This window comes from Cervus elaphus, chromosome 23, assembly GCF_910594005.1.
Source record: "Cervus elaphus chromosome 23, mCerEla1.1, whole genome shotgun sequence".
NCBI lineage: Eukaryota > Metazoa > Chordata > Mammalia > Artiodactyla > Cervidae > Cervus > Cervus elaphus.
In genome coordinates, this window is record NC_057837.1 from 75,155,905 (window position 1) to 75,173,989 (window position 18,085).

At 49.7% G+C, this 18,085-nt stretch overlaps 1 protein-coding gene across 10 annotated transcripts in view; it reads right to left on the reverse strand.

Annotated features, from left to right (window-relative positions):
- The window catches only part of ZMYND8 (zinc finger MYND-type containing 8), a 116,200-nt gene that overhangs the window by 74,994 nt on the left and 23,121 nt on the right, over positions 1-18,085 (reverse strand). For 9 of the 10 annotated variants that reach the window (XM_043885111.1, XM_043885112.1, XM_043885110.1 and 6 more), the window contains one exon: positions 2,832-2,980. In XM_043885111.1, coding sequence (XP_043741046.1) covers positions 2,832-2,980 — 149 coding nt within the window. Of the gene's footprint in view, positions 1-2,831; positions 2,981-11,098; positions 11,608-18,085 lie in introns of those variants that run through there. The other variant, XM_043885104.1, reaches the window with a different exon arrangement.

Below are 18,085 nucleotides of genomic sequence, written 5' to 3' on the forward strand. Positions count from 1 at the left end.
GGAAGGTTTGCATAGTTTATGCAAACACTATAAACTAGAATGAATTATGGGGTCAAGGGTCAGGAATTTCTTTTCTTTACAGTTCAGGCTATTTCTCCGTTGCCGTTGCCAACTCCTGGCCGTTCAGCCCCAGGGAGTTTTAGTTGTGAAAAACAAAAAACCACAATCAACCTTAGAATGTGTTCCTTCCCAGTTCAAACTCCAGTTTTACAAGGATGGGAAAGCAGCTGACAAGGTCACCCAGTGGGTTTCCCAGATGCAGCGGGGCAGGAAGGAGTCTGGACTACAGGTCTGAATGCCTTCTCCTCCAGAGACACAGCTCTGCAAGCTCTCTCATCACTGTGGAAGATGACCGATTCTGCAGATGCACGGACACACCCTGTGTCCAGTCACCCCTGCTGCTCTGCTCCACAAGCACAGTGCATTCTATATTCACGAGCTCCCCCTGCATCCAACTCTGGGGTGACAGCAGCCACTGGCCATGTTCTGGCCACAGATTTACAGATACACCATTGTGGTCATGAGGTTTAAGTGTTAAGAGGACCCGTGGATGAGGAAGAGGGAGAAGAAAATCTGTGAATTGCCTAAGTTGGTCAGATTCTAGGAAGAGAGATGTGAGCCAATTTTTTTGTTTTGTTTTCATGTTTTTCTGTGTTTTTTTTGTTGTTGTTGTTTAATGTGAGCCAATTCCTCCAGGACAGGAAGAAGTCACTGAGCACACACACACAGGAGACTACCTCTCCCCAGAGAGCACAGTATCTGCTTCCTGACTTTACTGATAACTGGTAAAAGAGGGCTTGCCTTAAATTAAGATTTGAGGATTATTTCTAGCCTTTGTGTTTCTTAGTCTTCAAGCCCAACAGCTCTGGGATGGCTAATGGTGGCGGGGGTCGGGGTGGGGGGCAGCAGCTTCAAGACAGGTAGACCTAAGCTTCTTACTTGCTCTAAGGCCTTGGGGAAGTGACTTAACCTCTCTGCCAGTGAGACAGAGACGACTATACCCTTCCTCACAGCATCAAAAGGCTTATGAAAGGATAGTCACACGGTAAGTTCTGCTCTTAGTATCAGTCTCACCAACACTATTACTGAGCCATCATAGCTCAGTTGGTCAAGAATCCGCCTGCAATGCAGGAGACCCCGGTTCGATTCCTGGGTTGGGAAGATCCCCTGGAGAAGGGACAGGCTACCCACTCCAGTATTCTTGGGCTTCCCTGGTAGCTCAGCTGGGAAAGAATCCACCCGCAATGCAGAGGACCTGGGTTCGATCCCTGGGTTGGGAAGATCCCCTGGAGAAGGGAAAGGCTATATCCACTCCAGTATTCTGGCCTGGAGAATCCCATGGACTATACAGTCCATGGGATCGCAAAGAGTCGGACGTGACTTTCATTTTCACTCATTTTTCCAACACTGTTATTATATGATCTTTCAAATTGCAATCTGAAATTATCTTTTCAATGATCATTTCAAATTGCAGAAATTTACTTACAAGCTATCAGTTTCTCCTCTAAGGGGAGTTCCAACTCATTAAACCTGGGCTGACCAACATGGCAGCTATAAACCGGAGGTGGCCACGTAAATTTAAATTCAATTAAAAATTCGGTTGCTCGGGCTCAGCTGCCACCTTTACAAGTGCTGTGGCCACACGTGGCTTGTGGCTCTCACACTGAACAGCACAGGCCTGGAACATTTCCAAAGCTATTTAATTATTTCACAGATAGTCTGTGCGATTATTTCACTTAGTGTAGACTCTCGCTTAACTTTTATTATTTATGTCATTTAGCTCAATTCCTCTTCACAACAGCCCTGCGAGTTTGGTAGCACTAAGATCATTATTCTCATTTCAGAAAATGAGAAAATGAAGCACAAAGAGGTTAACCTGCCCACAGCCACAGGGCAGCAGCAGTGCTGGCATTTCACTGTGTAATTTGGAGAGAGAAAATAGATTCATGCACAGCAACGGCCCCCTCTCAGAGTCCCAGGCATTTAACCGTTGCTCGGTTTCTTCCCGTGAAAGCAACAATCTTATTTTATTCAACCTCAAATCCCCAGGGTCCACTTCCACATCCATAATCTGCACAAATGCGTGAGTACATCCCAAGGAATCTCCTCTGAAATGGTATCAGGAAACCGGGCATCCTGCTTGCTCCATGCTAGGAGACTCAACCTCATGGACCATGAAAGCACCTCTCATCTTTTTAAGTCAGAAGAGTAGCGAGTTTGCAGCACAGAATTTTAGAGCTAGAAGGTCGCTGAGACAAGATATAAGATGGCGAATCGATATTTGCATCGAGGGTGGGGCCTGCCAGGGGCTGGGCACTCTGAGAAGAGATGGGGACGAATTACCCAAGTCACGGAGGGCAGTGGGTTGGGAGGGCGGCTGTCTCTCACCACAGTCCTAAACCCATTCTTTTACAGATGAGAAAATTGACACCAGAAGGGAGCACAGGCCTCAGCCATACCACCCCCTCCGGGCAGAACTCCAAGCTGTCCTACCAGCCCAGCCTAGGAGGGCAACACCCTCAGGCCACGAGGGCAAACAGTGCCAGCATGTGAAAAAAAGAAATCCAAGGAAAATCCCCAAATCCTAGAGCACGGTATGTCTGTCTTATCTGGGTCACTGCCCTATCCCCACCAAGAGATCTGAAAAGCCACTGGGAATTTCTCCCCAGGCCCATTTTGAGCTCCCCTTTCTGTCCTATGCAAATGACAGCCAGAGCAAGGCAGCTTCCTAAATGCCAAGCACATGGGTGGTTAGAAAAACAATAGCCTTTGTCCGCACTCCCTCCCCACCCCACCCACGAGTGTGGACACCATTCCCGGTGGCCTCTTACCTGCTCCTTATTGTTATTGTTCAGTAAGCCGGGTTTCTTTTTCTTTTTAATGGGACTTGTGGATGTGTCCTGTGGCGAGTGGCCATTGGAGGAATGAGGAGGGCTGGGGAACTTTCTTTTCTGGGCTGTTCTCTCTGTGGAGCCAGGATCTGAAAGAGACACACAGGATCACATATTTTAACGCAGTCAGGACTAGGCCCCGCGGGAAGCGGGGTGTGGAGGACACACTCATTTTGTCCCAGACTTGGTGCCATCTTATTGATCCTCCTAGAATATACTTACCCCACTGTCTTCCTTGCATGTCTCAAAGAGGTAAGATGGTCTTTCTTTTGCATACATAACATTTCTGTGAAATTTGTAATTTATGGCCAAAATACAAAAATTGGGAAACTTCACATAATAGATTTGGGGCTTCTATTTAAAAAAAAAAAAATCAGAGCCTGCAGGGCCTTATACAACCAGACCAGCCACTTTTTAGACAGGGATATGCCCTCTATTTTACCAAAATCCCCACCCTTCCCTTTGTTGATAAAGGTCCGTCTAGTCAAACATGGTTTTCCAGTAGTCATGTACGGCTGTGAGAGTTTGACCAGAAGGAAGGCTGAACGCCAAAGAACTGACACTTTCGAACTGTGGTGTTGGAGAAGACTCTTGAGAGTCTCTCTTGGACTGCAAGGAGATCAAACCAGTCAATCCTAAAAGAAATCAACCGTGAATATTCATTGGAAGGACTGATGCTGAAGCTCCAATACTTTGGCCACCTGATGCAAAGAGCCGACTCACTGGAAAAGACCCTGATGCCGGGAAGGATTGGAGGCGAAGGGAGAAAGGGGCGGCAGAGGATGAGATGGCAGGATAGCACCACTGACCCAACGGACATGAATTTGGGAGACAGTGAAGGACAGGGAAGCTGGCTGCGCTGCCGTCCATGGGGTCGCAAACAGTCAGACGGGACTCAGCAACTGAGCAAACCACCACCACCAGCCTCCCCTGCTGCGTCCCTGCCGACCAGGTCAGGAACCGACAGCCATGAACTGTCACTCACCCGAAGCGAAAGTGAAGTCGCTCAGTCGTGTCCAGCTCTTTGTGACCCTGGCAGGCTACAGTCCATGCAATTTTCCAGGCCAGAGTACTGGAGTGGGTTGCCATTTCCTTCTCCAGGGGATCTTCCCGACCCAGGGTTTGAACCCGGGTCTCCCGCAGTGCAGGCAGACGCTTTACCGTCTGGGCCGCCAGGGAAGCCACCAATCACACACCCAAGGCTGATGGCAAAAGCAGGAAGCCAAAAGAGACAGACCAAGAAAAGAAGGCCGCATGCTTTTATGAACATGAAGGCAAATGTAACTCGTGGTAGAAGACATTTATTCATGTTTATCAGGTTAACAAAGTATAACTATGTAAAAAAAATATACCCCACCCACCAGAGTTCCCATGACCCAATCACCAGCAGACAATGTGTTTGTGACTCTCCTCCAAAGACAGATCAACAGAAAATGGCATTCTCACCCAAGGCTCATCTGAAAAACACCAACACCACCCTCACCAATCCATTTCTGTGTTTATTCTCCCCGCACCTCATTTAAACACAGGCATTTACACAACATCCCATCTTCACCTGCAAAGATCTGAATCCGTTCCATGCCCGATGGCTCTCCCACTAGCTGACGGAGGCCATAAGGGAACGGCCTGGAGCCCCTGCTGTGCTTGAGAAATGAAAACTCCAGGGACCGGAAGAGCATAGGGCTGTGCCAAGAGCACAGGTGGCAGAATGGGATACAGAGTTCAGAAAGATGACTATCTGCGAAGATGGCCTGGTGACGTTCCCCAGCTCCAGGGTTAACTCTCGGGCAAGTCCCAGCATGCGGGCTCTGCTGTGTGTCACCAGCCCGTGTCTGGGATGGTGGCCAGAGCTGCTGGGGCAGATCACCAGGGTCCAAGAGCCAGAGCACCCTCCAGCACGCTTCAGACAATGGACCACTTCTGCGAAATCCCATCCACACCAGGGAGCTCTCTCCACTCACCAGGCAGGCTGTAGGAAAATCCTAAACAAATGTTCCGAGTGCTGCACTGAGACCAGCCCCAAGAGGAAATGAAACGCTAACCACAGGCACCTTGAGGGAGAAGAGACCTCAGAGCCAAGGGGCCACCCCACGGACAGAACAGCGGCCTGGAGAGCACAAAGGGATGGCTCAGAGGCACACGCAGCTAGTTAGTGGGGAAATGCACTCCAAAGACGTAGCCAAGGATTGGCACATTTCCCCGGAGAGAACCTCCTCTCATTCCCACAGGGATCCTCACCCCACGTCACCATCACACGTGAAAACGCGCACATTCTCCATAGGGTCTTTGACCTAACAATCTCCTCCTAGAGACAGTCTACAGGCCTGGTCAGAGGGCAGCAAAGCATATGCAAGATGATTCAACTGCAGCAGGTGGTGTTATAGCTAAGACTAGAAAGGACTTCTGTGTCCACAAGCTGGGAGTTGGTCTGATAACATTTAGTGGGACACAGCCATGAAGAACAAGGCACCCCGAGACAGACTGACGTATAATAATCTCCAAGCTCCTGGGTCAGGTTGAAGAGCATGAAAATACCAATGACGTTCTCCACAGAACTAAAAAAATAATAATTTTTAAATTTGTATAGGAACACAAAAGACCCTGAATGGCCAAAACAATCTTGAGAAAGAAGAACGGAGCTGGAGGAATCACACTCTCTGACTTCAGACTATATTATTTAATACAAAGCTACACTCATCACAGCACTTCGGTACTGACATAAAAACAAGACACATAGATCAATGGAACAAGACAGAGAGCCCAGAAATAAACCCACACACTTATGGTCGATCTATGACAAAGGAGGCAAGAATATACAATGGAGAAGACAGTCTCTGCAATAAGCGGTACTGGGAAAACTGCATAGCTACATGTAGAAGAATAAAATTAGAACATTCTCTAACACCATATACAAAAAAGCAATACATGTCTAGCACCAATAATAGACCAAAAGACACAGCCCAAAAAAGATGGGTTGGTTTGGGTTAGCTTGGTTTTTTTCGGGATTTTTTTTTTTCCTCTGTTTTGTTTGGTTTGTTTCTTTTTGAAAAAGATGTTTTCATATATATTCATATTTACATAAGCCTAAAATACTCCTAGTTGAACACAAAAATATAAGTTCTTAATAGGGACCGGTGGTTGCCTCAGGGGAGGAGAATCTGCAAGGAGTGGAAGAAGGACTTCTTTCCACTGTATATCCCACTCTACTTTACCATGTTCCTGAACTACTTTATCAAAATAAGGAAAAACAAAAAGCAAGTATTTAGAAGGTTCAGTGTCACATTTTAAAAAATGCAGTAGGTGCAAACCAAAGCCAGTAATGAGCAAATGACAGAGGCCTGACTCAGGATAAAAAATGTGACCAGATGTATAGACTTATGGTTGATCCGTGTGGGCCTAGAGACCCCAGGAAGGAGCTTGAAATTTGTTCTGTGTGAATCTAATAAATCCAAATAACTCCATTTATGTATCAGAGGACAAGTGTTTAACAAAATCGTCTTGGGGGCTCAAAGGAGATGTGTCCCGGAAGAAATGAGACCCAGGCCAGGCAAAAACTGAAAGCCACTGGGCCAAGGTTTTGATTCTGTATGTATAGTTTCATTAGTGTACAAAGTTTAAAAGAGGAGAGCACATGAGCAAAGTCAGGCCAGTGGAAAGCTAGGAAAATGTCTGGGGAAAAATTAAATAACCACTGACCCCTGAACAACAGACGGGTTGGGCCTTCAACTACTACACAGTTGAAAATCCACATACTGCTATCTCTGCCTCAAAAACAAAGGAACTGATAAAGGACTCACCAAAAACCAGGAAGCTGAAGCAATCTGGATAGAATCAGGACTCAAGCCCTGGTTTTTTGTGATTCCACATACTGTGATCTGTAATCGAACACAAAATGTTCCCCGCACTTAAAAACTGGTAAAATGAAAATGCGTGCGTGCTCACTCAGTTGTGTCTGACTCTTTGTGACCCCCATGGACTGCAGCCTGCCAGGCTCCTCTGTCCATGGGATTTCCCAGGCAAGAAAACTGGAGTGGGTTGCCATTTCCTACTCCAGGGGATCTTCCTGACCCAGGGATTGAACCTGTGTCGCCTGCATTGGCAGGCTGATTCTTTATCATTGAGCCACCTGAGAAGCCGAAAATGAAGAGACAAGCATTCTATGTATTGAAAAAAAATCCACGTGGAAGTGGATCACAGCAGATCCAACACGTGTTCTTCAAGAGTCAAGTTTAGCGTGTAACATCGATGGAGTACTAGTGGATTTTGGAAAGGATGGCCCCTCCTCATTGCAAGGACAACCCCAACCCCCTCACACCCGCTGCCATTGATGGTCCCAAACACTTCCTGAAAAGCACCCCCACATACTTCCTGAACCCTCCCAGGAGGGGGACCAGCCTCCTGGAGCACCTCAGAGCTGGAGTATGGGGAACAGTGGATGAAACCCACAGCCCAGCCCACACCTGGTCAACCTCTGGGGCCAGAAATGGCTCCGGCTCCTCCCTGGGCCATCTAAATCATCTGCCTGTGGCTGAGATCTCCTAGGACGATGGTTCCCCATCCAAGTGTTGTCCCCACACTAGCTGCAGCGTCACCTATGAATTTGCCAGAAATGCATGTTCTCAGGCTCCATGTCAGATCTACAGAACCAGAAACTGGAGCAGGGCCCAGGGATCTGGGGTTTAAGCACACTTCTGGAGGATTCAGGAGCATGCTAGTCTGAGATGCTCCGGCATGTGTGTTTGGGAGACAGAGTCTGAGTTCTCCAGTCTCAGGAATCTCCTTTCCTTTCTCATCGCCTTCTAGAGGGTTAGTTTGGGACCCCAGGAAACAGAAGCCAAGAAGGAGGCAAAGAGAGAGAATGAAAACAGCTAAGCAACTTTTCCTACTTCTCAGGGCCTCGGGGACACATCTGTAAAATAGGAGGAAAGGTAAGGAAGGGACCAGACCAGTTCATCCCTGGAGTCCAAGAAAGTGCCTCAAGGCCCCATGAGCTGCCTGCCACAGTTCCTTACGTGGATGCAATTTCCTGAGCAAGGGGGCCTGAGCCTACTTCACCTTTTTAAAGGTGAATCAACTCTAAAGATCAAAAAGCTACAGGACCAGAGGATCCTAAGGTCTTTTAACTTTGAAATTCTTTAATTCCACATGAAAGAGCAGGATGGGGGTAGGGGGGATTCACTAGAAATGAATATACTCATGAGCCATTGAGAGTGGAGGAAACAGACAGTTTTCCCCAAGGCCACCAGGAAATAAAAGGGCAGGAAGGTCTAACTCAGTGAGAGGAGGGGATCTGACCCAAGGCTGCCCACACCCAGAGGATCCCCAACCTTCTAGTCTGAGCAAAAGAGAAGAAAATCCCCAATTCTGTTCCCGGTTACACACACAGCAACTTGCTCCGGAGTTAACGAGAGTTCAGTGGCTGTAACCAAGGGGATACAAGAAATTTAATAGACTCCAAAAAACAGACACATCTGTCAACAGCAGAGGCTCTCACTGAAGCCTCTTAGGGAGAAAAACTGAGAAATGCCGGTTGGATTCAGTGTCCTTCTGAGATACCAGACAGCAGGCCGGCAGCATTCCGACTAACAGCCTAGCCACTCCAGTCAGGCTAGGCCTCTGCCGGTAATAGAATGGTGGGTGGGAACCTTGCTGCAGTCATGGTAACATAGCTGCCTTGAGGACCTTTTCCAGAAAGCTGAGTCAAAGGTTTTTTCTTTTTCTTTTTTCCCTTTTTGATGATTTAATTCTGACAGGGATATATTTCTAAATGCATTTCATGTATAAATTTGGAATGAGGATGACACACAGCTACTGTGCACCGAATCACCGGGGAAATGGTTCACCCTTGATCTGAGAGACCTTCCTGGCAAAGCAGCAGGACCTGGGATGTTATGGGGCTGGCCCCATGCCCACTCCCCCAAAGTCAGTCTGGTTCTGAAGGAGTTAACATGGGCAAGAGAGCAGAGCAGAGAAGAAAAGGCCAGAGCCGTGACTCAGGAAAACAGCTTGGCATGGAGCAGGAAGCAGCAGAATTTCCCCTCCTGTGACATTTCACTAAAATCTTAATAAAATATGGCAAGTCTCCTGGGTATCAGGAACCAGGCATGTGACGCCATCCTCCCTGAACCCGTGTCTTGTGAAAGGCCAGAAATAATTCCACTCAGCCTTTCCTAGATGTCCCTTGTCACAAGGGACGCTCTCCTTCCAGATAACGCAGTCGCGGGTATTAACAGCTAAGATGTTCTTGTATTGTACACAATGCACCAAGCCCTGTTCAAAATGCCTCTCGTGTCCTTCCCTCTAAGTCAGCGGCCCAAGAGCACGCAAGTGGCCGGGCTGGGATTCGAACCCAGGCAGCAGAACTCCGAGGCCCACAGGCTGGGCCCTCACCCCAGGGAGAGGCTTGCCTCAGCTCGGTTGCCAGAAGACTTCCTAATTCAGGGTCTTTGTGTTCAACAGCACGCACTCCTTTTGCTCCAGATCACATGGGATGTGGGGGTTGGGGTGCTCCAGGAACCAGGAGGAAGATGGAAAATTGTGACCGTGTCATTCGCAATGATGCACGCTATTGAAGCACATCTCACCTCCCAACCCTCACAGGTGGCACCACAGCCTGTCAGCATCACAGACCAGGCCGGTGGGGAGTGGCGCTCCACGGCCATCTCCCTCCCCCCGACACTCCTCCCCAGTGTCCATCCACCCATCCATCCAGGCACACCGCCCCCACCCACATCCGGCACCTGAGTCACAGCCGCCCAGACCGCACCCCCCCCCCTTCTCCAGAGTCCAGGAAATGACACACCAATTACAGGGAATTGTCTCCTCCAGAGAGGGAAGGGGCCCCAGCTGAGAGCCGGGCGCTTCCTGGGGAGGACCAGCCCAGTAGTGTGTTTTTATGGGTGTTAAATTTCCCTGATGCTGTCAATGGCGAGGCGGCCAGGGAGGGGCTGAATGAAACAGACTCGCAGTCAACAGGCCCGGACCAGCATGGAAGGTGGGGTGACCCACCATCAGCGGCGGAAGATGGACAGTGTCAGGCAAACCCGGACAAGCTGGTCACCCTACACTGAATTCGGTCAGGCGGGCGGCACAGGATACAGGGCAGTCAGGACCCGGTCCTGCTGCCACCGCGCCAGAGTGCAGTGTGGCTCGAAGCAAGTTCGTTAAGCTCTCTGTGCCTCCATGCTTCCTTCCGGCCAATGGAGATGGGGGTACCCCATGCGAGTTATACACAGGTTAAACAGAGTTAATTCATGAGATGCTCATGAATACGACAGCGAGGAAGCACTGGATGAAACAGGAGCTAGTTTTTTTAAAAAGCAACACACATCCCCCTTCTTCCTCATCTTCCTCCTCCTCCATCCTTCTCCAAAAACAGAGCCGATTTCTCCGAGAAAGCGTGTTAAATCAAGGCCACAAATTCTGTTACGGAAATACCAGCCTACATAAAAAGTGGAGACGGGAAGGAGCCGAGGATGTGATGTCTCCACGTCCATCAGATCGTGCAGAGTCCAAGTTTTCCCCTGCCACAGTGAAGGCAGAGGCGGATCGGAGGCCTGCAGAGGCTCAACCGCGAAACCAGGCGCCATAGCTGCCAGCCTTCATCATGGCCTCCTTCCAGCGTGGCCACACGCTGCTCTTTCCCCGGAACAGCAGAGCCCAGCACGGCTCATCCTTTCCGAGCCTTTCCCAAAGACACAGAGCAGGTACCCTAACAGACCTCCCTCCCCAGGAATCCTTCGGGCCCTCTCCAGCCAGTCATTACATCATAATGAAACAAAAGCCTGGAATTTCCTCCAGGCCCAGAGCAGAAAAGGAGAGGAATCTAGAGCAAAGCATGGGGGCGGGGAGGGGGACAACGTTTCTCTTGCCATTTTCTCTTGCCACGGACCAGGTCCCGGACACGAGGAACACGTGAGTGACCGAAACACTCAGGTGAACAGTCTGAAGACCGGGGACCCACAAGAGCTGGAAGACACGGCCGCGACCTGGGCCTCCCTAGGAAAGGCCGCCCTGGCCTAAGCTGGGCTCCTTTAAAGGTCTCCCGCATGTGACTGTGAACTTCCAGATCAGGAAAAGAAGGGCTGGAATGGAGATGAGGAAAGGGGTTGTTCTCAACTTGGGGGACACGTCACTGGGCCAGAATCCGGGTACCTCAGAGATCCAAATGAGCGAGGGGCAGATAACCCTGCAAACGGGGTGCTTACCTGCCATTGAGAAAGCTCTGCCGTTCGGAGGGCCTAGCCTCTCTTTCAAAGAGAACAGAGGCTCACTCACGGCACACATTCCTGCTTCCGGATGCTCAGCGGCCTCTCCCAGGGGGAGGAGGAAGCGGTAGGGACGGCAGGCTGGGAGTCACTGCTTCCCAGGCCGGCCGGCAGGGCCAGGACAGCCTCGCCTCCCTGCAATCAGGCAGCCCGAGGCCCACGACAGGCCTCCGTGTCCCCCAGGCTTGCAGGCTCTCATTTATCACCCTCAGCAGACAGCGGCTCGGCTGAGCTGAAAATCTTCAGTGCCAGCACCAAAGAGCCATTTATTTCGCTGATGTGAATAAACACAACGAATTGCATGGTTCTACTTGGCCCGACTGAGAATATCAGAAGGGGGGATGGGGGTGGGGGAATGAAAGTTGGGGTGGCTTTGCATTTTGAAGGTGTTTTTTTCTTTAAATAATTGTTTCCAATTTAGTTCTGATGCGCCTCCCCGAGAAATGAGAAAACCATCTTCCCACTGTACAGACTCAGTCTCCCTCTCGCCCACCCTCCTCCCTCTTCACCTCCCTCTCTCTCCCCTCTCTCTCTCTCTCTCTCCCAATAATGCAGAAGTGGTGATTAATGGGCACATTCATATGTAAAAGATGAACTTCCAAACCAGCCGGCAAGACTGAGATGGCTTCCACCTAGGGAAGAAGAGGCTGATTTATAAATGAATTCCCTGTTTACCCTTCAACATCTAGAGGCAAAGGCAACCAAGGAGCCCTTTCTCCTTCCCCCACCGCGCCGCCCCCCCGCCCCAAGCCCAGCTGGGATGAAGCCTCTGGAAAAAACGACAACATCTCAACAGGAATTTCCTGGTTCCAGAATGCCAAGCTCTTTCAGGCTTTACAGAGCGGAGGGAAGGCAGGGCCCAAACTCCCTAAGAAAAAAACCGCTGTGCCCCACCCACCCCCCTCAGCAGGTCTAGGCCCAGAAGGCTGGCATCCAACGTGTGTACACAGACGAGGCCTTTAAAGACCCGCCAGATTGCCACAAAGAAAATGTGGAGGAACCAGTTGCCCTCGGCCTTTACAGCATAGCTGGCAGAGGAGCAAGGTCGCAGGAGGAGCTGGTCCCAGCGCCCCAAGCCCGTGTGCATTATTTATCCAGGCGGCAGGGACTCGGCTCAGGTTCTGGAAAGCTCAGGTGCTGGTGGGTGGCTTTCAAACTGCAATGGGGAATTGCAGCATCAGAAGGCCAGTTCCGAAACAAAAAGACTGCCGGCCGCCAGCTGAAGTAGCAAAGTGGGCTGGAGAAGAAAGGGGGGATGACAGAGGCCACAGGGAAGGGGGTGGGCAGAGGAAGGAAGAGGGGCTGCCCCTCGGTGGTAACCAGGCAACGTTCCCCACCCACCCTGGGCGGGGTCTGGCCTCTCTATAAGTCGCCTTAATAAAGACAAAGAAAATTCTCTAGAAGACACCAGAGAAGAAGGGACAGGCCCTCTGGTCACCTCATTGCCTTTTTTCTTTTTTTTTTTTTGGAGGAAACAAAGATGTTAGGCCCAGACTGTCACTCAAATTACCCCAGTCAAAAGGACGCCCTAACATCACACGGATATGGAGGCCCCCAGGCTTAAGTGTGCATGGATTAGCACAGCCACTGCAACACGCCTTAAGAGGAAAGAAGGTCAAAGATGGGCGGAAACTCCAATGTCATCCATAGGGGACGGACGCACTGTCATAAAGTGAAATAGGGAAGGAAGCACGTCTTTATGTACTGGCGTGGGGCAAAATCAAAATGAATAAAGGCCAGAAATAGAACCTGAGTGAAAGAAATAGAAGCTGTGTGGGCTCTGGGTTTGCAAAGGCCTGGAGGAACACCCAGGAAAATCAGCCAGCACGGAACTCCTCTTTGAATGCTTTCTGATCCCGGTCACGTATTTAACTATTTAAGGTATTTTTAAATGGCCATGGGGAGAAAGGGATGATCACAACAAGATTTATGGGGCTCTCAGTACATGCCAGGGACCACGTCTGCAGGCCTACCCCCCGGCTCGCAGGAGGAATTCAGAACATCTCCCACACCCCCACCACCCTCTCCCTACCCCGGCACTAATGAGGAGCTGCTCTTAAGGGGCTCAGGTGTCTGAAACAGTGCAAAACTGGTTCTCAACCCGTTCCCCTCAGGGGACACTTGGCAATGTCTGGAGACATTTCTGGCTGTCACAACCAGGCAAAGAGAGGGGGTTGCTACTGGGCTCTGAGTCCAGGGGTGATGCTCAACACCCCCACAATGCTCAGGTCAGCTCCCACCCCAGTGAATGATCAGGAATAGGACATGTCACTAGCACCCGATGTTGAGAAAAACCCTGGCGGTAAAGAAATTTCCAGGGAGCCGCCCGGCAGGTCTAATTTTGTGTCAATACACCACCCACGAAGGTTTCTGCAGCCATTAAGAAGGAAAATGATGCCTTATGTTTCACCTGGCGGCCCTGACTTCAGATTTCAAAGAGAAGAAAACAATGGGATCAGTCAGTCAACAAATAGTCACTGAGAAACTCCTAGACATCTGGGCTCCCTGAGAAACCACCCAGGGAAGGGCCCTGCCCCGCCGGGAGGACAGCCAGAGACAAACAGTGCTAACAGCTCCCTTCCGAGGGCCACGTATCACCTGTTCTTGACACAAGTGTGGACTGACTGACTCCCCACTGCAGCTCTAGGAGGCGGAGGGGCCAGAGACCCCCGTTTTACTGATGAGGAAACTGAGGCCCAGAGAAAAGCAAGCCCATGAGGAAGTGACTAGTAAATAATGGATACAGAATACATTCCACCTAGAAATACTCAATGAGAAACTGATTACAGATGGACAAAAGGCTGAGCAGGACAAATACCGGGGATTTGTGAATAACACAATGGGGAGAGAATATAACCAGGAAAGGATCTCTGCTCTTTCTTTCTCAAACTTGCCTTGTGTGATTCACAGCTGATACTTATTATTAAGAAGCTACTTTACAAATCCTCCTCCAAATCCCATGAGGTAAGGATGGGTTTTTGTTTGGGATTTCTGCTGTGGTCCTTGGCCCTACCATATGGCATTTGGAACTTCCCCGACCAGGGATCAAACCTGTGTCCTGCAGTTAAAGCACAAAATCTTAAACCAACGGACCACCAGGGAAGTCCAACAATGATGTTTTTGTACCCATTTCATCAGTGAGAGGTGAAATCACTTGTGCCCCAAGGCTTGCAGGTCAAAGCAGCAGGCTGGAGCTCCATCACAGCTAGGTCCCACTCCAAAGACACCACCCCCTACCCCAAATCAGTCAGCTGACTTTTCTGAGGTCCAGGGTGCCACCTTGTAACTCTCCATCACTTAAGGGCATGTTTACCAGGGGGGCTTCCCTGGTAGCTCAGCTGGTTAAAGAATCCGCCTGCAGTGCAGGAGACCCCAGTTCAATTTCTGGGTCAGAAAGATCCCCTGGAGAAGGGAATGGTTACCCACTCCAGTATTCTGGCCTGGAGAATTCCATGGACTGCAGAGTCCATAGGATCACAAAGAGTCAGACACAACTGAGCGACTTTCGCACACAAGGGCATGTTTGGTGCCAGCCAACGTCAATACAATGCTGTTGTTCAACACGTGGACTTTGGAGCCACACCACCAGATCTAAATCCGAGCCCTGTCACCGAGTCCTTCGGCAAGTGACTTAACCTCTGTGCCTAGTCAACCCAGCTGTCAACTGTTAAGACTCTTCCTTCAAGGGCTGTTAGGAATAAAAGAGGTGCTGTGTGCACAGCGAACAGGTCATCAAACACCACCAGTTATTACTGGTAGGTAGCCTCGGTGCCAGGGCAAAGACATGAACCCAGAAAACTCAAACCAGTTTCCCCCAATCATTTTGCCTCCTCACCTTGATTTGCCCCCCAATGAGCCCTTCCTAGCCTGATTCTGAAAAGGGTTCACTGATGGGAAATACAGACTTTCACAGTAAGTCCTCCCAGGCTGGCACAAGTTCAACCAAGCCAGCTTCAAATCCCCTCAGGGATCAGGATTTCCTCCCAGATCAAAGAAGCAGCCCCCGTTGGTGGCCCACAGACCCAGCCCTGCTGTGACCTTCCACTTTAGGATTCCTCCCTACTCAAGTGAGACTCAGGAAGCCTGGGAGAGCGCCGGCCTCAGAATCCTAGTAATCTGCAACATGCGTGAAGAATGCTGGACCTGGCAGGGTCAGGATGGAGGCATGGAAGTGCCTACGTGGTGTCTGGCACACAGCAAGTGCTCTGCAGAGAGCTGTTCCTCCCCTGCCCACCCTCCTCCTGCCTGTTCCTGTTTGGCCCGCCCTTCACAGCGGCCACCATCTTGATCCCAGCCCTGGGACTATTCACTTGCCCTTGCCAGCAGCCTTCTTCAAACCTAAATGCAATAAACCGTCCCCTATTTAAAACCCACTGCCAAGGGGCTTACTGCAGCCAGCATCTTATCAGGACTCACCACGCCTTCAGGGATCTGGCCCTGCCCATCTTTTATCCACCTTTCACTCAACCCTAACCACAAACAGCTTCTTTTGTGGCTCAGCTGGTAAAAAGAATCGGCCTGCAATGCGGGAGACCTGGGTTCGACCCCTGGGTTGGGAAGATCCCCTGGAGAAGGGAAAGGCTACCCCACTCCAGAATTCTGGCCTGGAGGGTCGCAAAGAGTCGGACACAACCGAGCGACTTTCACTTTTAACCACAAGCAGTCCCAAAGGAGCCAGTCTCATTTGTCCCGGCTGATTCTTCCACCTGGCGTGTTCTATGCCCAATCTTCCCAGAGTTGGCAACGTCTACTTTTGGCTTCAGTAGTCACATCACCTCCCCAGAGAAGCCGGCCCTTACCATCCCAGTCTCCGTCACTTATTCTATTATCTTAAAGGAGTTCCCGCCCCCCCCACCCCGCCCCTTCATTGAGGTCATCTCCAGCTGGAAATTATCAAAAACATTCTCTTTTTTACTGATTTGCTAGCTTATTGTGTCTCCTCCAGAACGTGAACTCGATCTCAGTTTTTCTGTCTTTCTTTGCTGTAGCTCAATGCCTGACACCCAATGTGGCCTAGAGGCAGTCCCCAAACACACTGGACCAGCTAAATGAAGTGTGATCACAGCAAACTCCAGTTTTTCTTCCCAGGTCTAAGCATTTGTCCTGGGAAACCAAGACGGCCAGAGGGTCTTGGTGAAGTGAACAGGGGAAGATTACACAAGAGGGAGCCTGGCCATTCCAGGGACTGAAAGAAACTGAAGGAGGAAATTCCCTTTCCAACAGGTTCTCGGCTATTCTCACTTCCGGCCTAAAGAGCCCATTTTCCCCAAAGGAGGAGATTAAGTGAGGATTTATATCTTGAACATGATGGGGCCTTGCAGCTAAACGCAATTACAGAGAAACCAAAGGCAGAAAACTCAGATGGCTTTTCTCTGGCCACGCATTTCCTAACTCCCTCCATTCTTCTTGGGGAGAGCTATTGTTTCAGAAAGATTTAGTGTTAGAAAAGAGGAATGACTTTCTCCAAGGAAAACACACTCCCAGCTGGGAGACTCCCCACTGTGATGACTGTTTTCACCACACCTCTTAGCCCAGATTCTCGGCCCTTTTTCTTATCAGACCCTTTTAAGGCCGCATTCTCTTTTCCACGCCTCCCTGAAGGCCTGGACTATCCTGCGTGGCCCTGCAGGACGAAAACGGGGGCCCATCGCGTGGGCACTCATCCATGGGAAGCCAGCAAGATGGGCTCGGCCTCAAAAAGGGGAGAGTAAAAAATGACTTCTCAAGTTCACCTTCCCTCCATCCCACTCAACAGACATGCGACAAGAGAAATTAAATCTGCTCTCTTCTGTCTCCATCTTTGTTCCCCTGGGCTTCTCAGACAAAAGCATTTTCACCGGCTTGAGGGGAGTCTCGATTTGAAAGATATTTGTCAAGTGACTCTCAGCAACTAACTAATATATCTGGTCTCAACCCAAGAAATAGCAGCCTGGTTTGAAAGAGGGTCCCCATGTTCCTGTGCAGGTATGGGCAGTTACTACAGGCGGGTTAGGGAAAAGGCAAAACCAGGTCAGTCTTACTAGGAAGAGGGCCCATGACAGCTGATGAGATGAGCCAGTGATCTAGAAGAGAAGCAACAGCCAGAAAATCATCTAAGGAAACTGACAGCCCTGGCCTGGGTAGGAGATGGCCCCACGGAAGGATTCCAGACTGCATCCAGTCCACCCCTCACAGCAGCGTGATTCTTTAGTTATTGATATTTAAAAATTGGGAAAAACTGATCTAGAAATCCAGATGACTAGCTCCTCTTTAAAAAAGAAAATTAAGATCCAGCCACAAAAAGTCCCCATTTCCACATGGTATGATCCTCCAGGCTGTTTCCCCTACCCTTAGGATGGAACATGAAATTCCCCATTTGCCAAGGTTTCCATCATTCTTAACTGTCAAGATAATTAATCGTAACCTTGAAAATCCCTTCAAGGCAGAGTAGAGCAGAGAAGGGCAAAGCAGGTAAACAGTAGGATAAGAGATAAAGGATGCTTTTCGAAAATGACCAAGATCTAGACAATGCAAGCCCAACACAGTATACCTTTTGTTTATATTTTTCTAAGAGGGAGACAAAGGACAGATGAAAACATATCAAACTGTCAACTAGGTTACCTGGCGGAGGATTTCTGAGCTTTTTCTTTGTATACTTCAGCCTGCTGCCAGAAGAGGCACTGACTTTATCACTTGTAAAGAAAATTCAGGGAAAAAAAAAGAAAATTCAGGGACTTGCCTGGAAGTGCAGTGGTTAAGACTCCACATCTCCACTACAGTAGGTGTGGGTTCATCCCTGATCTAGGAATTAATATCCCACATGCTCCAAGGTGTGCTCAAAAAAAAAGAAAGAAAACCCAGGGCTTCCCCGGTAGTTCAGTGGTAAAGAATCCGCCTGCCAATGTGGGAGACACGGGCTTAATCCCTGCTCTGGGATAATCCCAGAAG